This window comes from Canis lupus, chromosome 29 (assembly GCF_048164855.1).
Source record: "Canis lupus baileyi chromosome 29, mCanLup2.hap1, whole genome shotgun sequence".
NCBI lineage: Eukaryota > Metazoa > Chordata > Mammalia > Carnivora > Canidae > Canis > Canis lupus.
In genome coordinates, this window is record NC_132866.1 from 16541246 (window position 1) to 16563803 (window position 22558).

At 36.8% G+C, this 22558-nt stretch overlaps 1 protein-coding gene across 2 annotated transcripts; it reads left to right on the plus strand.

Moving 5' to 3' along the window:
- Positions 1 to 10: 10 nt before the first annotated feature.
- DCLRE1A (DNA cross-link repair 1A) lies at positions 11 to 20779 on the plus strand. Of its 2 annotated transcripts, none has more exons than XM_072805233.1 (10): positions 11 to 236; positions 829 to 1973; positions 3905 to 5593; positions 7250 to 7383; positions 8521 to 8639; positions 11814 to 11954; positions 13502 to 13647; positions 14438 to 14592; positions 18472 to 18613; positions 19978 to 20779. In XM_072805233.1, the coding sequence occupies exons 2-10, from the start codon at positions 1511 to 1513 to the stop codon at positions 20136 to 20138; spliced, it is 3150 nt and encodes a 1049-aa protein (XP_072661334.1). In that variant the 5' UTR covers positions 11 to 236; positions 829 to 1510; the 3' UTR covers positions 20139 to 20779. The 2 variants fall into 2 exon arrangements, with proteins under 2 accessions (XP_072661334.1, XP_072661333.1); XM_072805232.1 differs by lacking the exon at positions 11 to 236 and adding an exon at positions 364 to 472.
- The last annotated feature ends 1779 nt before the right edge of the window (positions 20780 to 22558 follow it).

Sequence of the window (22558 nt, forward strand, 5' to 3'; positions counted from 1 at the left end):
GCCAGATTCAGCATGGGGAGAGATTCCGGGTCCGCATTCCAGGAGCCCTGACAGCCCTATACCCCCACACACCTCACTTTGGAAATTAGCGGGCTTTAGAACAAAGCGGAAATAAAATAAATCCGTAGGATTTAAAAAGGACACAAACTTTTTCAAAGTCCCGCCCTGAGACCGGGGTCAGCCGATTCGACACAGCACTAGCAAGGGGAAAAGCTGTTCCCGCCAAGACACCAAAGGTAAAGGGCGGGGGAGTAGGAATAGCCTCCTGATATAGGTGTTTTTTTGTTTGTTTGTTTGTTTTTAAGTTGGGAGTGACTGGCGATGGCTTTGGCTTATACACGGACACCGTATCTTGTCGCCCCGCGGAGCTGAAAGTGCGAGCGCGAACACTTCGCCAGCGGAGCAGGGGGGAGGGGGGCGCCGAGGGGAGCGGACGCAGCTGGAGCTGCTCCCGAGGGTGTGCGGGGGGCAGGTGGGCTCAGGCGAGGATCCCGGAGGCGGGGGAGGGAGGGGGAGGGCTGCCTCCGACTTCAGCAGCGGACGGTTCTCTAGCTTTTATGGAACCAGCTGCGCTCGCAGCTCACTGTCTCCCCGCCCTGCAAAGCGTAAGGCCCCGCTCCTTGGCCTTGCAGCCTCCAGAGTTCAAAGACCAGGTGGAGCAGGTGGGAGGCCTCCGGCAGGTGAACCTTGGTTTTGAGGCTGATGGAGAGCGAGGCTGGCCACCGCTGGGGCGGGCCGCCTCTGCAGTGTGGACTTAGGAGTGCAGTGTGGGTGGCCTCGGTGCAAACACAACTTCATGCATTTGAATCTTGTTTGTTCATTGTGCAGTGTTGGTTCCTCGCTGCTGGAAGAAGATAATCGGACTGACCCAGGAAAAGCGAAGTGATCGAATATCCAAGAGTCACGGATGCAGGCAATTAATTACTAGTCCGCCACCCCGCCCCCACCCCGCCTGAACGACACACCTCTTTGCTTCTGGTGTGTGATTATGGTGGTACCAGGGAGCTGAGACAGCCTTTTAATGTGCGGGAAACCTGCTAAACCAGTTGCCCAGGGACTGTGGCATTTGTGAGTTATTTGGAGCATTGTCCAGTTCAAAGGGAACCCACAGGACCGACCTTCATTATAACTGTTGTGCAAACCTCATTCTAAGCTAAGCCGTTGAACCTATACTTCCTCTTAGCGCTTGGTTTTCGAAGTGCTACTGATTCTTATATTTATGAATCGAGTCCTTGGAAAGGCCAACACACTTGAATGAAATAGTAGTCACAATGGGAAACTTCTCAGAGGCTACCCCTGTGGTAGGTTCTCTTAATTTTATTGTGGTATAAATGGAATAGCAGGTGCTTGCAGGTGTAAGGTCTGTAGTTTGCCAATATATCCACTACCAAAGCTTTAGATTCCCATCAAGTTACCTTTTTTTTTCTCAGCAAAATATATTTCCATTAAAAATTTTTATAACCAGAAATACATTCTTAATTTGCTAAAAAAAAAAAAAAATCATTTTGCCATGTTAGAAGATGTTTTGGAAGAAGACATCTGGGAATACAAGTCTAAAAGAAAACCCAAATCGGTACAAACAAACAATTGCTCTGAGAATATTCGAAAATCTGTTGAAAAAGCAACAGATGGAAAATGCCAGTCGACACGAAAGAGAAATAAAAAGAGAACTGTAGAAGCCCAAGAGAAGACAAAGGACCCTGAAATGTGCCTTGGAGAAACAGGTAGTCAGACTTCCGTAGCTTCTAGTCAGAATTCTAGTTGTGGCGATGGTATTCACCAGTCCCAAGACAAGGAAACCACTCCAGGAAAGCACTGTAGGACCCTCAAAAATAAACAAGTATCACCAAAGATACGTCCAGTGTATGATGGATACTGCCCAAACTGCCAGATGCCTTTTTCCTCATTGCTAGGTCAGACACCTCGATGGCATGTTTTTGAGTGTTTGGATTCTCCACCAGTCTCTGAAACAGGTAAGACTACAAAAAAGGGAGTGGTCTTTAAATAGTCTAAAAGACTTGCATTAAGCCAGATGGAGTCTGGTGGAACAAGCAAGGCAAGCAGTAAAGTATCAATAATTTATTTACCCTGGAAGGAAACAAGGAAACCCTTCTTGAGAAGGGTAAAAAAGATCATAGTCAATGGTATAATTTTAAAGAATGTTGCAAACTTGAAAACAGTTGAAATGCATTATATTGTGTCATAGAAGTTCCTAAACATCTCAGTGATTTTTCATAAATGTTAATTGAGCACATACTCTACTAGATGCTTTCACTATTTACTTGCCTCTCACAATGACTGCAAAAAGTAAGTGGTATTAATGTTTTATAGATGAGCATTCTTAAAAGAATGCCTATTATCTTTTGTGAAACAAATTTAGAGAATTATGAGTCTTCTAAACAGGATTCTGTTGAATTTGTCATGCTATGGTAAAGGAAGAAGATCTGGGAAGGAGTCTTACATTTATAAGATTCAAATTAAAAAATGTGCCAAGTGATAACTGAAGTAATGCTATGCTTTTATTATCTTTTATATAATATTTAACAGGTAGTCCTACTTGGAGTATCTGAAGAATGGGTTGTTATGATGATTTGTAGATTTCAAAGTTATGTATACCATATATGGATTTTTTAATCTCAAAGAATTAAAATTCAGCAAAATAAAAATACTATTCAGTATGGCTTTCATGTTATGTATGATTCAGAGACATTATTAACCTCTAGTTATTTTAAAGTACTGCATAAAGACGCAAAGGAACTTTAAAAATTTTTGGCATTAGCTTTTTTTTTTTTCATGTAAAGCAAAAGTCTCATCAAATGCTAGTATTTTGCTTTTAAGTGGCTTGAAAATCAGAAATGGAAGTTGGAGTCCTATGGTGAGCAGCTCAGGGTGAAATGTCTTATGAGAAAGCCACCTCAAAGAGATTTTTCTTTTGATTTTTCACTAAACTACTTTGAATAGCATCACAGATGGACTCTTCTTGAACTGAATTCTGTGCCATAACAAATACTTTTATGTGATGGTTTTAATTATGTTCATCGATGAGGTCTTCTAATTTAATGTAACCAGTCTTTTTTGGGAGGGAGAGTGGGTCATTTTTTGATAAACCTGGAAATTGGGGCACCTGGCTGGCTCAGTCTGAAGAGCATGCAGCTCTTGATCCCAGGGTTGTTAGGTGGAGCCCATGTTGGGTGTAGAAATTACTTACATAAAACCTAAAAACAAAAAAAAACCCTGGAAATTAACATAGAAGGGGATATGCCAAGATGGTTTACAGAATGTTTCTCAATTATAATAGTATAACAGGGAATAGTTTCCAGGTTATTAAAGCCATATTATTAACAAGTTACCAAATTGAATTTCGAATCTTAGAATCTATTTAGTGTACGAAGAGCTATAACTAAGATTGTTGTTACTCTTGTATGCAGTGTAAGTATTAAATGATGGACCCTAATAGGATACTCTAATCGTCCCAAATCTGTATTGCTTGATAAGACAAAAACTGGGCTAGAACTTTAGTTCTCTGAGAGACACACTAGTCTTTTTCACTCTCTATTGCCAGAGCGATGGTGAAACAGGAAGGCCTGTGAATACCTTGTGTAAACATGAACTGAGTTTTGAAGGGGCTCATATTTTTGAGAGTTATTTAAAGGGAAGAAAAGGTGTTAGTCTTACAACATTTTTTTTGGGAAAAAGATTATCTGAAAATAAATCTTAAGTATTTGTTTAAAAAATAATAAGCGCGTTGCAAAACCATACTGGATTACTGTTATTTTATGCCAGATATTTTGATTGTGTAACGATAAGTTCTTAAGGCCTCAAAGTATGGTTGGTAACTTATCACTTACGTGTTAACACTGGGCTTTGATCCTGCGCTACTTTTTTTCTTTTTTAAAATTTTCAGAGTGTCCTGATGGTCTCCTGTGCACCTCAACAATTCCTTCTCATTTCAAGAGATACACTCACCTCCTGCTGGCTCAGAGCAGGGCGAGCAGGAGTCCTGTCAGCAGCCCAGCCCATCCGTCAGGGGATTGTTGCCATGAGACTAACTCAAGCTTTCTCTGTGGCCTTGAGGAAAGATGGCCTCTGCCTTGGAAGCAATCAGAAGACTTAAATGTTTCAACTCATCCCTCATTAGTGACACCGTGTCTCAGGAAATTTCAATCTCCAACTGAAACCAATAAAAAGATTTCTTCTTCGACAAATAGCCAAACGTCCCAACAAACCCCACAATTTCCAGAAGGTATTAATAATGACAAACTGATAGGAGTCGGTCTCCCTCTTGCTGAGGAACTAGGCATCCTAAGCAACTCAGAACACATACGTTCCCCATTGCCAGAAAATGACTTTAGCAGCTGTGAAATCTCTTATTCTCCGCTTCAGAGTGACGAGGAGACTTACACTATGGATGAAACACTGGGTGTTTCGCAGCAGGAACTCTTTTTTACGGGAAGCTCTAAAGATGGCAGCCTGGAAGAGGATGACAACAGCTCTACTTCGTCTCAAAAACTCCATGGTGCCTTCCTGATGGACCAGCAGGAAAGTGGCCCCCACATGGACAGCTTCTTAATTCAGGATAAATACCATGAAGTATTATATAAATACAACACTCTAATTGGTTCATCTCAACTTTTTTCCCAAAATAGAAGTGTTATTTCATGTGAGGATCCAGCACATCCTGGTCATGATTTTGTGCTGTTTCCATCTGCATTAGCACAGGGGCTTACTTCTAGTTATCAAGCTGCTAAAGCAAACCTTGGAAAGCCAGAACGTCACCCATCTCAATCAAATAAACAGAAACAGGTCATTGAAGAATCAGGTGTTTGCAATCAGATTCCTCTTCCATCACTTAATAGTGAGATCCTGAAGGCAATCGAAAGCCAGGGAGAAGGGGATCTTTCTTTCCATCCAACCCAAAGTAAAATCAGAAAATTATCAAGTAAGAACTTCAGTGCTAAGAACAATACTAACTCAGCATGTGTCTGCGGAAAGGCATTAGGTGGTAGACTAGACAGTAAAGTTATGGTTCCAAATACAGAGAAATCTTCCGGCGCACCTACTGCTGCCGAGTCTCTGAAAATGTCACCATCTGGTCCCAAGTGTCCTGCAACACAGCCATCTCCCAAGGTAATGAAACAAATGGATATAGGTGTTTATTTTGGACTACCCCCCAAAAGAAAGGAAGAGAAATTGCTGGGGGAAAGTGCAGTAGGAGGGATGAACTTAAATCCAGTTGTAAGTCCTAATGAAAAGAGGTCCCGGCAGCGCAAGAGGAAAGCAGAAAAATCTTTAAGTGATTTAGAATTTGATGCAAAGAATTTAAATGAGAGTCAGCCCTCTGTGGAAGTTTCTAATGAGAGGCCACAAAGAAGAAAGAGACTCAAAAAGTCAGATTCACTAGAGGAAGGAACACCTCAGAAGCGGTCACATCACCTTAACAGGACAGAATCCAAAACAGTCAATTTAAAGAAAGACAAAGTCTCCATAAAATCAGCTTGTGGCAGGCTGCAGAGAGGGAATATGAAAATTCCAGAGTCACCTAATGCAGGACAGTTAAGAAAAAAGACATGTCCATTCTATAAGAAAATACCTGGTAAGTTCAAATGCCAATGCTTAATATATCTACAAAAAATCGACTTTTAAAAATTTCATGTTTATTACCCATGTTGTGTCTGTGTGTATTTGTATAGAACAATTTTGTGTATTTCTTTTGTTTTTTTATACCTCATTGAAATGTAACATAGATTTTTTGCCTATTTAAATGCTTTTGCCCCAATCAGCAAACTTTTATTAAATATATAAATATATCTATTAAGTATAAATATATAGTATTTTGCACACAAGATACTCGTATATAGATTTTACAGAAGGACACAGATGAGTAAAGGTCAGCTTAATGTGGAAGGAGGGAAGGCTGTCTGTAAGTAATTATAAAAACAAATTATAATAAAATTTCATTAAAACGGTCTCTAAGCACTTAGAAATACAAAGCACTAAATAGCTTCAAAGAAGGAAAATTAACAGATTGTATAGGTCATAATAATTGTCATTTTTAACCTCTAAATCATAACTTATTTCCGCAGCCTTTTTTATATTTTGTCATTTCTCATGCCTTCATAGACGAGTTAGAAAAATGTGTAGTAAATTGAACTGTATTGTAGACCAATAATTCTTCTAAAAATAATATAAAATCTGCCAAAATGCACCTGGTTTCAGAAAGATTGTGCAAAGTACTTTGATAGCTGCAATCTGTAATTTGCTCAAAATGTTTATATAGGGCATATCATTTATGTACCTTACAGCACCAGTTTTGTTTTTTAATACTTATTTGATGAATTTTCTATATTGTAAGTGAGCTTGAGACTAGTGTGCCATGTGTGGCTAAGCCTCAGTGGCATTGTGAAGGTGTGCTTATGACTTAGGTATCATAGTTTATACATGTGGTGATTATTTCTTTCATGAACACTTTTCAGAACAGCTCAGCTCTATTTTTTCCCTTTTTTGCTTCTTCAGGTAACCTTTTTTTTTTTTTTTTTTTGGAATTTATTTTCTTGTTTCCTTTCTTCACCTCCAACCTCCCATCCCCCACAATGAAATTCAAATACTACAGATATGCTGTCCATCAGTTATTGTACTGTGACCCAGTGGAGGCCACAACCACTGTAATATGTATGGTTATTTGGGCCTTTGACCGTTTGTACCCTCCAGTATCAGTTGCCACAATAGAATAAAATAAGAAGAAAGTGAGCATTTTCCTTTTGCAGTTTTGCAGAAGTAAAGGATTTTAGATCAGTAAAACAATTGGTTTGTAACTTAGTATTTTAAATTTTTTGGTACAGTTGCTCATTTAAAAAAAAAAAAAAAAAAGCCAGTGGGAGCCTGGGTGGCTCAGTCGGTTAAGCATCTGAATCTTGATCTCAGCTCAGGTCTTGATCTGAGGGTCGTGAGTTCAGGCCCCTTGTTGGGCTCCACACTGGATGTGGCACCTACTTAAAAAAAAAAAAAAAAGTACATAAAAAAATTTTTTTAGGAGCCAATACTGGGATATTTAGTATAAACTTAAAAGACTCATTTTCATCTGTAGTATCCTCTTTTGGCTGAATTTATGTGGCATAAGTTTTTAAATTATGAAGCTCGTTGAAACAGATGTAAAGACGTAAGGGAGTTCACTATATTCGAATTGGATGTCTTTCACATTTTACTCCGTTGGCTATTGCTCAAGCAGTTGTGTGCTCTTCTCATTTTACAGGGACTGGCTTTACAGTTGATGCCTTCCAGTACGGATTGGTTGAAGGGTGCACAGCCTATTTTCTCACACATTTTCATTCTGATCATTATGCTGGATTGTCTAAAAACTTCACATTTCCAGTTTATTGTAGTGAGGTAAGTTTTTGCCTTCTAAATTTATGGGATGCAGTGAATTTCTAAGCATGTGGTTAAAAAAGAACAATTAACATTGTAAAATCTATCATTCTACTAGAAAATATGTGAGAAAACATCAAGAGTCTAAAGCTAAATGAGTTATTGCTAATGGTTACAAGACTTTTTAAAAATGCTTTATTATATGGAAACAGTAAACTACTTCATGGTGTATTAAAACACCTAAGTTCCATTCAGTAAACATTTATTGAGTGCCCAAAAAGACTTTCAGGGCAAAATACCTAACTTCAAGGAGCTCACAGCCTTCACGGGATACATTTGCAAATACACTGTGGTAGGATTGATATTGCGACAGAAAACTGAATGGGACGCCAGCAAATAGAAGAAGAAAGTGCTGTATTCTGCCCCAGGCCAAATTCAGAGAAAGTGGTGGAAAAGATACCTTGAATTAATTATTAAAAGGTGACTATTTTAGTGCCTACTACTAAGGGCTTTGGCTAAAACTTCAATTTAATTTTCAAGCATTCTTGCATTATTTTCATTGAAATAAAATGAATCTCTTTTTATGAATGAAGCAACCGAGGTTGGGAGAGACTAAGTGGTATGTCCTAAGTCACAGAGCTAGTAGTGGCAGAGCCAGAATTTGAACACAGGTCTGTCCAATTCCAGAACTGGGCGGAAGAAAGAGGAGAGGGCATCCTAGGTAGAGAGTAGAGTTTGTACACTGGCATAGACGCCTGGGAAATCTACCCATTGCAGGCACTTGAGACAATTCAGAACAGCTAACCATGAGAAATTCTCTTTATTCTCTGTTATTCTCTAACAGAAGATAAACCTGCAGAAATGTGCAGGGGCCAGATAATGAAGGGTTTTGTATATCATCTGGGGATGAGGGACTTTCCGCAGGAGAGGGAGAGCCAGTGAACCATGTTTAAGCACAGTTGTGACGTAGTCCTTGTAGGAAGGTCCTCCTGACATTCTGGAGGGTTTCCATGAATACAAGTAAGTGGGAAAACAGAGAGACTAAGATACTTGGTTCCAAACTAGATCTGAAATAAAAGACTTTATCTGTTTTATTGTTGTGTCCCACAACAATTTAGTGTTGTACTGTATCAGCAATAAGCACATTCTGTTTTGCAGATAACTGGCAATTTGTTGAAGAGCAAACTTCACGTGCAAAAACAATACATCCATCCATTGCCAATGGACACTGAATGTATAGTAAATGGTGTAAAAGTTGTTTTGCTTGATGCCAATCAGTAAGTATTAAAGTTACCTTAAAACTAGCTTATATTTTAAAAATATTTAAAATAAAGTATTAGTACATCTATTTAAGAACTTCTTTTTATTGGAACTAATGTGGTTGATATTTTTAAAACTTTAAGTAAAAACAGTTCTCCTTTTGAAAAAAAATAACATTCAATTACAGAATCAGATTAAATGTAGAAAGGTCCTTTAAATGTTATCTAATTCATTTTTAATGCAGTTTAAATTACTATCCTTGACATAGGAGACTCCATCTTATTTTTTTAAAAAATATTTTAACATGTTGCTGCTGTTTTGAAGAGCTAACCTTTTGCCATTTTCCTTATTTTTTTTTTTTTTTGCCATTTTCTTTAATATCACTTATGTAAGTTAACAGCTTGCACTCCATTCAGATACCAGAGGATTTTTCTTTTTTCCCTTTTAAAGAAATCCTTCAGGGGGTGCCTGAGGGGCTCAGTCAGTTAAGCTCTGCCTTTGACTTGAATTATGGTCCAGGATCCTGGGATTGAGCCTCAAATCGGCTCCCTGCTCAGCAGGGAGTCTGCTTCTCCCTCTGTCCGGCCCGTACTCTCTCTCCCTTGCTTTCTGTCAAATAAGTACATAAAATCTTTTTTTTTTTTTTTAATTTTTATTTATTTATGATAGTCACAGAGAGAGAGAGAGACGCAGAGGGAGAAGCAGAGGGAGAAGCAGGCTCCATGCACCGGGAGCCCGACGTGGGATTCGATCCCGGGTCTCCAGGATAGCGCCCTGGGCCAAAGGCAGGCGCTAAACCACTGCGCCACCCAGGGATCCCCATAAAATCTTTAAAAAGAAAAGAAAGAAAGAAATCCCTCAGGCTTTTAATACTAAAGACTTGGAAGTTTTTTTTTCTTAGAAAGTGGTTTCCCTTTTTCCCTTTTTGTTTTTTTTAATGTAAAGCACTGTCAGTATCCTATTACCGAAATCCAACTGTCAACTTGCTTCTTCATACTTTTTATATATGATTTGAATGGTCAGAGGTGCTTAGAGAATTAAAATTAAGACTAGATCTCTAAAAATCCAAACCCGTGCTCCCGCTTCAGGTTGCTTTTAACTTTTTGTCTGCTAACTTTGTTGCTGTTTGTTCTTTATTTTTTTCTTTCTCTTCGTTCTTTCTTAAGAGGGAGGAAGAGGGAGAAAGAGACTCTCAAGCCGACTCCCCACTGAGCACATGTAATACCACTACAGTAAAAATACAGAAAATTGTCACTATCCCAAAAGGTTTCCTTGTGCTCCTTTGCAGTCAATCCCCAAGCCCCATTCCAGCCCAGGGGACCATTGATCTATTTCCTGTCCCCATGGATTAGATTTGTCTTTCCTAGAGATTCAGCAAAATGAAATCACATAGTACGTACTCTTTTGCATCCAGGTTCTGTCACTCATCACGTTTTTGAGATTCATCCATGCTGTGTGTATCAATAGTTTGTTTCTTTTTATTGCTGAGTAGTATCTATTGTATGGGCACACTATGATGTCTTTGTTCACCTCTTGATGGACAACTGATTTTTGTTTTTTGACCTTGTATCCTGAGACCTTGCTAAACTTGCACATTAATTGTAGTAGGTTTTTTATAGATTCCTGAAAATTTCCTGAATGTAGTATCGTGTCATCTGCAAATATAGAGAATCTTGTTTTACTTCTTACTCTCCATTCAGAATGCTTCTTTCCCCTCTTGTTCATGGTCCTGGCTCAGACCTCTAGTACAGTGTTGAATGGGAGTGGTAAGAGCAGATGTGCCTTGTTCCTGACCCAAAGAGGAAAGCTTTCACTCTTTCTCCCTTTAGCTTGATGTTAGCAATAGGTTTTTCTTAGATGCCTTTTATCAGGTTGAAGAAAATCCCTTCCATTCCTAGTCTGCTGAGAGTTTGTAATCATGAATAGGTGTTGACTTTTGTCAAATGCTTCTTCAACATCTACTGAGGTGATCATATAATTTTTCTCCTCTATGATGTTAAAAAGGGTAAATGATGCTGCTGGACTTTTTGAATGTTAAACCAGCCTTGCATCACTGGGATAAACTCCACTCAGTCTTCATGGAGTATCCTTTACAAAATATGTGTTGCTGGATTTGATATGCTAAATATTCTGTTAAGGACTTCTGTGTCTGTTTTCGTAATGGATATTGGTCTGTAGTTTTTGCCTTTTTTTATAATGCTTTTGTCTGGTTTTGATATTGGAGTACTACTGGCCACATGAACTATTCCCTTCTATTCTGTTCTGAAAGATGTTGTATAGATTGGTACTATTTCTTCCTTTTGTGTTTGATAGAATTCCCCAGTAAAGTCATTGTGGTCTGAAGTTTTGGGGTGGGAAGGCAAAAGGAAGTTTTAATTACAAAAGTAATTATTCCCAGTGTTTTCCCAGAATTAATAATGAAAGCTCTATGTATTTTGGCAGTATTGAGGCTCAGTGGTTCACTAGAAGGACCCATGGGACTCAGAAGAGCTGTTGTACTCATGCTTTCAGGGAAAGGATACAGATTAAAATCAGCAAAGGGAAAAGGCAAATGGGGGCAAAGTCCAGGAGAAACCAGGCACAAGTTTCCAGGTATCCTTTTCTAATGAGTAGCACAGATGCACTTAGTTCTCCCAGCAGTGCTGTGTCACCACACATGCCAAGCATGGCCAGGCAGGGAGGCTCATGTGAGCCTCGAGTCCAGCCAGGGCTTTTAATGAGGGTCAGTTACATACACATACAATACCACGTGACTTGCCTCAGCTCCTCAGACTCCAGTCCCCTAGAGCAAAACAGATATTTACCAAAGATAACAATATTAGCATAAACTATCTGGTCAAACTGGTAACACATGGCCCATGCTTCAGGCATAAAAAGCACTCTTAACCAGGCAGCATATTCCAAGAATTCAGCTCCTCTCTCAAGGGCCAGCCAAGGATGAATCCTAAAGACAGGCCTTAGGTGAGGAAGTGTGGCATTCAAACAAACCTAGCCTGCTGAATCAATCCTATCCTGCACACCACTTTTTCTTCTTATTATTATTGTGATGTAAACTTGCTTAAGCGCTGTTTTGTCTATAGTACAGTGCTGTGTCCTGTGGTTCCTACTAGAGGGTATTAACTGGTTGATATTGAAGTCCTTCAGCTGCCTTGCATGCATTAAGACTCTTCCTTTGAAATGTTTGTGTTCAGCTGTCCAGGTGCTGTCATGATCCTGTTTTATCTTCCTAATGGTAATGTCCTGTTACACACTGGTGACTTCCGAGCTGATCCCACGATGGAACGTTCTCGTCTTGCAGGCCAGAAAGTCCACACGCTTTACTTAGATACAACGTAAGAAAGGCTTTGTTTGTATGCCTTTTTTTTTTTTTTTAACCCCACTGACAATATTTGCCCTGCTTATTATGAACAATTTGCACAGTTGCTTAGGTAACCAAAATGATGGCTTCTTGTCAGTGATCATTTTAAGTTTTTATCAGAGAACTGCTGTTTGAAAAAATACATACTTGCTTAAGAACAAATTTGGATGACCTGTCTTAACCAAATACAACTCCATTTTTTCTTTTTTTGTGATTTCATTTGGTTTATGTGAGGATCCTGTTACTGAAACAAGGAAGAAAAATTGGGAGGCAAACTTTAAGAAAATACCCTTTTAAGTTACCTTTTCAAAGTATATGTATGACTATTAACTGTAATTGTAAAGAAGAAACAGAGGCCAAAATGTGATTGTATTTTTGAATATTCAAAGTACTTTGTTCCTTTCTCCAAAAGTAATTTATAAGTGACAGCTTTGAATTCCTAAATGTTATAAATATAATGGTACAAGCTATTTTTTATTATATATTAAAGTATCTCATCAGTTGGTTAGAAATGAATTATGTCAACTATTTCAACCTGTTTTAAGAAGTGAGTTTGGATGGCGTATTTTAGTAAAAGATGGTCTTTCACATCCAGTTTTCTAACACTATAGCTAATTATTTTATATGTACTTTAAACACTAAATACATTAAGAAAATAGTAAAAAAACAAACTTTTTTTTTTTTTTTTGCTTCGTTTTGCTCTACAAATAGAATTCTGAATTTCTTTATTGGTTTTTCATCAGAAAAAAGACAAGTGTTTTCTCTATTCTTATGGCTGACCAGCAAAAACAATTTTGAAAATGGGAAAAAATGTTTCTTCAATGTTTGTACTTTATGACTTTTTTTAAGTGAAAAAAAATGCTTAATTTTCATCCCAAGTAGCAATAGCTAGCTAGTAGTCTTACGGTTAACCTTTCTTCATTAGGTGTGATTGCATTGAGGTTAACCCAACTGGATCTATTATATTCTTGTAATACTATATACATTTCTGTATCTCCTCAGAGGAGCAGTTAATCATGTGAATATTAACTGTTTGATTTAAATTTGCTTTATTAAAAAATAATAATAAATAAATAAATTTGCTTTATTAAATTAATGATTGGTTTCATTATTTTAAGAATTTTTTAAACTAAATCAGACTTCTTTAGTTCAGAGATAATCCCTATCACTAGTATTTCCTTTGATAGTGATTGAAGTTAAAAAGATGCTGGGGTATATATTCATACCTAAAATAGCCAGCTAGAACTGTTCTTGAGGAAAAAGAGGCAACTTCTTTATGTGAGGACAATAAAAGAAATATAATGTAAAAGTCGTATTGGAGATATAAAATTCCAACATAAATTATCCATGGCTCATAACAAATATTTTACCCATAGGCAAGGGAATAACTGCAGTGCTGTTAATATATTACACAACCACTACATGTAAGTCAGCTAGAGCTTGGTTTCTAAAATAGCATCTACCTTAATGCTGTGGCTTTCTTGGTGCTCGTTTAGTAAGTACCATATTTCCATATTACAGATATTGCAGCCCAGAATATTCCTTTCCGTCTCAGCAAGAGGTTATCCAGTTTGCCATCAACACTGCCTTTGAGGCAGTAACTCGAAACCCACGTGTTCTGGTTGTCTGTGGCACTTATTCTATTGGAAAAGAGAAAGTCTTCCTAGGTGGGTAGTAGCTGTATCTAATTTACATTAATATATTATAAAGATCAGATCCTCTTTTGCATAAAGCCCTTTCAGTCTGGATGCTTGTACTTGATACTTATTTCCTGAAATGGTGCAATATTACCTTTGAAGAAAAACTTGATAGAGTGGATTCATTTAAACGTTAAAAGGTTTAACTTATTAGAAACACTTGATAAGTGTGTTTATGGCAGCCTTTACATCTGCAGAATGTTTACAGAGGAAATGTCCAGGCTACACTAGTATTTCAGGGAACTTTGAAAAATAACTACTGTATAGTCATATTCTTTGAGGATAACCATCAATTTAATTATTTTAGAGAACAGTTTTCATTTTTGTACATAAATGATTTAGAATATGTAATTGCAATTTGTCAAGATGGCATTATATATACTATTTCACAAAATACTTTGCATTTCTTCCTAATTATGGCCACATCATGTCAAACATTAAGATACGAAGTGATAAAGCTGGAGTTTTAACTCCTCCAAATTTGGTTCCTTCTTTTCTTCTATCCCTTTCTATCCGTCTTTTGCAGTTTTTAAATACTAGGTCCTTAAAAATAAATTCTCTGGATTTCTCACAATTTATTTCATACAGTTAACCAATAAAAGTATTCAGCCTTTTTGAAATATAGCAAAAGTGTGAATGTTTTGAATTTCTTTTGTTATTGTTGGTAAATTATTATTTAAAATTTTGATTAGGTTGTAACTTTATAATTTTTTTCATAAGCTGCAGTTATGCTATTTTTAACCTTTTCCTTTGCCTGTAGCCATTGCTGATGTTTTAGGTTCAAGAGTGGCCATGTCCCAAGAAAAATATAAAACCTTACAGTGCCTCAACATACCAGATCTTAATTCCTTCATCACTACAGACATGTGCAATTCACTGGTTCACCTTCTCCCAATGATGCAAATTAACTTTAAGGTAAGCATTCATAGAATATGTATTTTTAGGATGGACTAGAAAAGATAATACAACGATTATAAACTGAAATCCCACTTTACCTGTATTTAAGGCAGAGGAATTTAGTTATAGTGGAGTCATAGTAAACCTTGCCCCAGAAAACCTTTTAAGTGTAATTTAAAATTTTTTAATTTGTTATGTGTGTGTAGCTGCATGGAGTAATTCAGATGTCCACAGGGACTAGAGAATTGTCCTAAAAGAAACAAAAATAGAAAAGTGTGTAACTGTCTGGTCATTTAAATCTTCCGTGTTTAAGATTGTCTTCTAGTTCTTTCCATTGAGTAGGGAAATGAACAGAGAATTCTAAGGAGTTCTTTTTTTCAGGTCTTTTCTGTATTAACATTAATCCCAATAACATTGATAATATGTTGGAAACTTATTTGTTGTGAGGATTAAGTGAAATAGTAGAAGTGTATCCTAAGAGAGCAACTTCTAGTGTCAGTTCTAAGGTGTAGGTTAAGATAGAGAGAGGTTGGGGCACCTGCCTGGCTCAGTTGGTAGAGCATGTGGCCCTTGATCTCAGAGTTGAGTTCAACCCCTCATTGGGCATGGAGCCTACTCAAAAACAAATAAACAACAAAAAAAGATACATATGTGACCAGATATTTCCAAAATGACATTTCAAAAAATAACACTTTTAAAAATTTCTTGTCTTCAAAAACCCAGATAAAGCAGAAAGCCAATGGCTTCCATGAGGTTATATCTTAATTCTTAAAGCCAATTTTTTTATTTTGCCACCAAAAATAGTTTTGTTGCATCAGAGCTAATGACATTTTGTGAAAATGTAAACAGATATGATTTTCAGGGTTTGTAAGGCAGGCTTGAAAGTCCTAGAAACCCTATAAAACCATTCATGCTATCTAGTTCAACATCCTGCATCCATATGTGTGATATGGATTGACTACCACCTCTGATTTAAAGCTGGTTGACTGGGATCCCTGGGTGGCGCAGCGGTTTGGCGCCTGCCTTTGGCCCAGGGCGCGATCCTGGAGACCCGGGATCGAATCCCACATCGGGCTCCCGGTGCATGGAGCCTGCTTCTCCCTCTGCCTGTGTCTCTGCCTCTCTCTCTCTCTCTCTCTATGTGACTATCATAAATAAATAAAATTAAAAAAAAAAATTAAAAAAAATAAAGCTGGTTGACTGAATGTGGTAAGACATTACGACAATAAACAATAATGTTAAAAAAAAAAAAAAAAAACAATAATGTTATAGAGGATTAACCTACTAAAAAACCATTCTAGTGGCATATACCATATACCAAAATCAGTTTTTATCACAAACTGGTTACCAATAAACAGAGACAGGTCATGGATCAGAGACTTTATGTTGATTAGATCATTCTTTTTAAGAAAAAAAACAAAAACAAAAAAAGAAACAAAGATCTATTAGAGAAGGAGAGAGAGCAAGCATGAGTGGCTTGCGGGGGCAGAGGGAGAAGGAGAAGCAGATTGCTTGCTGAGCAAGAAGCCAGATGCAAGGCTCCATCCCAGGTCCTTGCTGAAGGCAGATACTTAACCTACTGAGCCACTCAGGCACCCCTTGACTAGATCATTCTTAATAAAGTTAATAAAATGGCAGTAGTTCCCGGATTGTAGTTAATGAATGACTAGCAGCTGCTGGCAGCCTCTTCCCGTATGTTTGGCTTGGATAATAATATCATCAATTTTTGTGGCACAGGTTAATGATGTTTTTGTGGTAACTCTAATTTGTTTCGTGAAAAGCAGAAATTCTCACTTAATTCTACTGAGTGAACTTGTGAAACAAATAGGAATGGATATGTTTTATGACCTGTATTGGAAATTGGACTCTCACTTTATGATATTAAATGTGTAATTGCACTAAACCTCAGTTTTGTATTGTTTCCTTTCTTTTGTGAGGACCAGGGGAAGAGGGTTGGTAAGTAAGCAGATAGTATCACGTTATCTAGATCCTAGACTATGCTAGACAAAAATCCAAAAATTTGCAGGGATTATAATGAAAACTTAGCTATCTATCCATAGCTTAACCTTTTTTTTGTGGGGAGGCAGTAGTTGGTAAGAAATACGACTCTTTAAATGGTAGGTATTTGAATTAATAAGAGATCATTGTTTGATACAAAGGAGAAATCAAAAGATTGTTATTAATTTACCAGTGAAGTATAAATATCTGATAAACACAATCATATAGAATAGCACCTGGGTGGCTCAGCAGTTAAGCGCCTGCCTTTGGCTCAGGTCATGATCCCAGGGTTCTGGGATCAAGTCCTGTATCAGGCTCCCCACAGGGAGCCGGCTTCTCCCTCTGCCTATGTCTCTGCCTCTCTCTGTGTCTCTTATGAATAAATTAATAAAATCTTTAAAAAAAAAAAAAAAAGTATAAAAACACAATCATATGTTTAGCCTCTGACTAGTAATCAAACATAAAAATAACAAAACAAGAATGTTTGTCTCCTACCAAATTGGTATGCTTTTTTAAAAGGTAATATTCCCATGCCATGATTTAGAGAGATGAGCATGCTCATCCATCATGGATAGAAGTGGAAGTTAGGGGTAAATCCTTTAACTCAACAATCCCATTTCTAGGAATTTCTACAAAAAATGAGCCCTTTGTGAAATGGTCAGTCTGTAAGGCTTCTAGTTGCTGATGGTATAATAGATGATAAGAATTAGAAAAAGTTAAGAAAGGGCATATGGTTTCCATTTTTAAAAAAGACCCAGAAAGTGGGTTTTATTGACCATCTCCCCACTAGCCTCTCAGCTTCCAGAAGGTAAAGGGCTGTGTCTCTTATTCACCATTCTGACACCACAATGTGGCCTAATACTGGAACAGACATGTATTGAATGAGGGACAAAGTAGATGGATGCATGGATTTGTCTGTTTTCTTCAGAACTTTCTACCAGCATCTTTTACAACAGTTCAGAGTATGAATAATTAAGGAAGAAAAAGGAGACCTCTGGAAATCCAAGATGGCACCATGTGCAGTTTAGATTTTTTTATTATTTTAAAGTAAATTAGAACTTAATTATAAATTTATACTAAGCCCTTGACACTGTGGGTTTTGCCTGAAGACCAAAAGTATTAGACTTTTGGTGTCTCTTGTACCATTACTGTCTTTCTTTGGATTTTTCTTACCTTTCAAAGATTGAACTTTAGTTGTTGATTTTCAGATTTCATCAAATGTCATCACTTATGATGACTTTAGTTTGGAAAGTTCTACTCACGATTTATTAGGGAACCATAGAACTTCCAACTCTAGTAGCATGAAAAAGTTTTGAAAGTATTCTAGTTCATGTTTAAAGGGTAGAAAGGAGTGAGACCCTGAGAAGAGTGCTAGTGTGTGTCTTTGAAATATATGTACATGTTGAATATAATGCCGTTCACAGAATTATTCCCATTTATCTGTCAGTCCTCCGTTGTACATATATACATGTGGATAATTTTGGGCTGCTGTTTACCAGTGTTGATACTGGTATCTCTAACAGAAATACTCTTAGATACTAGTATCTGTAACATCCTAACAGTATATTCAGTATCCTAATAGTAGTAGGATTTGGAGAGTTCTTTCTTTCTTTCTTTGGTAGCTATCTGAATTGTAATCTTTGAATCTGTAATTCTTATGTTAAAGGCTACCTCATCTTACTTTTTTTCAGACTGCACTTTTTTTTTAAGTTTAGATAAAAGGAAAAATTACTTTTTCAGTGATTTTATTTTTTTCTGGAAGTACAACTCTAGGTTATTGCAAATTAATGTTTACCAAGTGCACACTCCCTAACACTATGCCAATGTGATCATTTTGTTTTATGCCACATAACCCACCTTCACTGACTATTAAATACATATCCTATTTTTATTTAACAGGCTTTACAGAGTCATTTGAAGAAATGCGGTGGAGAATTTAATCAGATTTTGGCTTTTCGGCCTACAGGATGGACGCATTCTAACCAGTTAACTAATATAAGAGACATTGTTCCTCAGATCAAAGGAAACATTTCAATATATGGTATAATTATGAAATTTTTTCACTTTTAATGTTTGTTACGACATTTTTAAAAAGAGCTATAAATTATTGAAAACTACATCTGAAACTAATGATGTACTGTATATTGGATAATTGAATTTAAATTTTAAAAATAAAAATAATAAACAGTAAAAAGAGCTGTAAAAAAAAAGATCCAAGAAGAACAGGCACCAAAGAATCTTTTAAATCTAGTTTCTGCTCTTTGTACTCTAAAACTGCATCTTTTAGTACATACAGTGATAGAAAGGAATGTGACAAGAGTAAAAAGACACTGGCTAATACAGATTATTTCATTTTTGAGATCAGTGCTATCTCGAGGAACCCTAAAAGTGCTTGAGAGGAGGGGTGGGCAATGCAGTTGAGTCTGGAAGCTCAGGTGCCACTGGCAAACTGTCAGCAGGAAGATTGGGTTCAATGCCATGACGGCAAGAGGAACAGATTTGACTCATTTTTCTCATTTTGTGGAGGAGGTTTGCCTTTGTCCTCAGAAATTGTTTATTGTAATTGTGGCTGACGGAAATGTTTTTGCTATGTCCCTAGACTAATGACTTAATTTCAGCCCCTAAAGATCCCAGTTAAAACAAGTCTCCTTCTCCCCTTCTCTGTGGCACTTGATCTTCAGTAAAGATAAAGGGATTTTTAAGATTTTATGTTTATTTTTATTATTTTTTGCTTACTTTTTCTGTGTGCAAAGCTCAGGGACTATAATCCGTTTACTTGCTCTGGAAACCAAGAGTCAATTGCTTGATACTCTTCAAATTTTACTCTTGTTTTTTCCAGGATTTTCCTGAAGTCCATAGCTGAGTTAAGTGCTTAAAGAGAAAAGCCTAATTTAAAAAGAAAGCCTAGGGGATCCCTGGATGATGGCTCAGCGGTTTAGCGCCTGCCTTGGGCCCAGGGCCCAATCCTGGGGTCCCGGGATCGAGTCCCGCATTGGGCTCTCGGCATGGAGCCTGCTTCTCCCTCTGCCTGTGTCTCTGCCTCTATCTCTCTCTCTATATGTCTATCATAAATAAGTAAATAAATCTTTAAAAAAAAAAGAATTAAAAAAATAAAAAGAAAGCCTAATTAAAAATAAGAATCTATAAACATGCATATGAAGTGTCTATAGGAAAAGCAGTAGAATTATTTAATGCTCAAAGTTTCTGTATCATTTTAATATTTTAATTGTTATTCTCCATATAAGTTATTAACACATTTTTTAAAATCAGAAATAAAGCACCAGGAAGTTTTTGACAGAAATACTCTGGATTGCTTTCCTTTTTTATTTTGGCCTTGTGTATTTTTAAAAAATAATTCGATTTTTTTTTTTTTTTGTCTGCAATATCTTCTCTTTTGTGTTTCAGGAATCCCTTATAGTGAACACAGCAGCTACCTAGAACTGAAACGTTTTGTTCAGTGGCTGAAGCCCCAGAAAATCATACCTACTGTGAATGTTGGTACCTTGAAATCTAGGAGGACAATGGAGAAATATTTTAAAGAGTGGAAATTGGAAGCTGGATATTGACTTTACCCGAAAGGACTCAGAACTGTTAAGTAACTTAGGTATAGCTCATTACTTAGTTAAATCTTTATTGATATGAAATATGCTTTGTATGGAAAGCCCTGTGAAGGCTGCTTAGAGAGCTTGTTTTCTCATTTGTGTTTAAATAGCATGTTTATGGTGCCAGGTATCTCGCAGCATCATCAGTAATGATGGACACTAGTCTCCCAAGTACCCTTGATTCTTGCTCCTCCCTCAGGAGCAGTTATACTCTGCATCTAGCCTTAGGAGAGGCAACAAAGGCAGCCTTAGGGACCAAAGGATTCATGGTAATAGATAAGTGACATTGAAAGCATTGTCTATAAGTATGTATCTTTAAAATTATTTAATATGGAGCATATTTTTATGAGATAACTTTTATATGATACTTAAATAAAAAGTAATCTTAAATTTGCCACAGTGTCTTTTTAGGAATTTAGGAATTTTTAGGAATTATAATTTAGGTTTTTAGGAATTATAACTGTGATGTTCATACAATTATCAAATTTCAGTGAAAATAACATTTGATGCTAAGGAAGGTGATTTCAAGACCCTAGGTAAAAATAAATAAATGGAAAAAAAAAAACCCCTAGGTAATAACCCAATAAAGGATGGTGAAAAGTTTACCTGAATAGATGTTTATTTGAACTGTTTATTCAAGACATCAGATAATTAGAAATTCTGATTGCAACATTGGGATTTGCAATAATAAATGAGATTATATAATTTATTTATGAATCTTGATGTCTCCAACACAGACTAAGTAGCTGATCCAAAAATGAACATTTGGGGCAAGCCAATGCATATTAAAAATGTTTTTCTGGGATTTAAGAAAACAAGTATAATGAATATGTATACATATATGTATAAATGCATATTCTTATGTTACCTCTAGAAATGAAATTTTTTCTTTTTTAAATATTTCATTTATATATTTGAGAAGGAGAGAGAACATGAACAGGGGTAGGGGCAGAGGGAAAAGCAGACTCCCTGCTGAGCACCACCCCCGCGCCCCCCCCCCCCCAACACACACACACACACACACACTGATGCTAGGTTTGATCCCGGGCCTCCAGGATCATGACCTGAGCTGAAGGCAAATGCTTAACTGACCAAGCCTCCTCTAAGACATTTCTTAAAAAATGTTTTCATGGAAAATTATTTCCAGTAACGATTTCAGTAAGGATAGTATTCTTCATGAACTTTATTTTCACAAGCTTGGATTTTGCATTGCTATGTAGGTAAGGGTGATAGGGATCACATTTAAGGGAAGAAAAACTTTTAGGAGCTTGTTGTAATTTATTACAACATTAATAAACTCAATTTAACTCTCAGTTGACTTCAATTACACATTTAAAATATATTAACTTGTTTGGGGTTGATGTTTTAAACTTTAGTTAGTAAGAGTTAAATTAGAAAGACTTTGTGTAGCTCACAAATATAGGCATTTTTAATACAGGGGAGATGGTCAAGTCATTTACGGTCATTTTAACTTATTATTTGAGTAATAGGGTATTTTTTAGGAATTGTCCTTTTTCATTGGTAAAAAAAGATTTTTTTCATGATTTTAGAGGTTTTACTTGGAAAATCCAGGCATATTATTTAAGGGTAGCCTCAGCCTTTTTATTATTCAGTACAAAAAACCTCTTTCTACACAAACAGCACTATTTACAGCAGCTCAGAATGACTTTGTGTGCTGCCATTGCCACAGAACATGCAGAACCTCATTTAGGGATCACCCCAAAGAGTTTTAAATATAAGTCACAATCACAGCCAAACTTCTCGAGGCTCCATGGAGAGCTATATATGAAATTCTTAGTTCCAACACCTCACACTTCGGTAGATAAAAAATTTCAGTTTTAAAGTGAAATGAAAGAAGAAATCTACCATAATAAATCAACCCAAAATAAATGGATGACAGCTCTTGAGCATCTTATACACATGTAAGGAAGAAATAGAATTAAGCCATCCCAGAGGAAGATGTTCTACTATATCTGTATTTGGAACTTTTCAGAGAGCTGCTCTGCAATCTTACCTGACACTGAACATTGATTTCCCAGAGGCAGTAACACTTGACAAACTGATTCCCAGTTGTCATGGCTTCAGTGTAACAGGAAAATCTTTCCTACTCGATGTCAATGCCCTTTCAAATCTAAATCACTTATCCCTGCTGCTGTATTTATTAATGTACCTAAATATGAAACTAGTTTTCAGAACAACAATTTAAGTTCATGATGTATTTGGTTACTGAGTTCCAGTCCTATAAACCAAATGCCTTCAAAATTTCCCTATTTGGTCCTGAATTACCCATCAATAACTAGACTCAGGAACTAAGAAGGGAAGTCATCTTCAAGTACTAATCCTTGAAATAATCTGTCTTGAAAGAATATTAATATTGGCTTGTG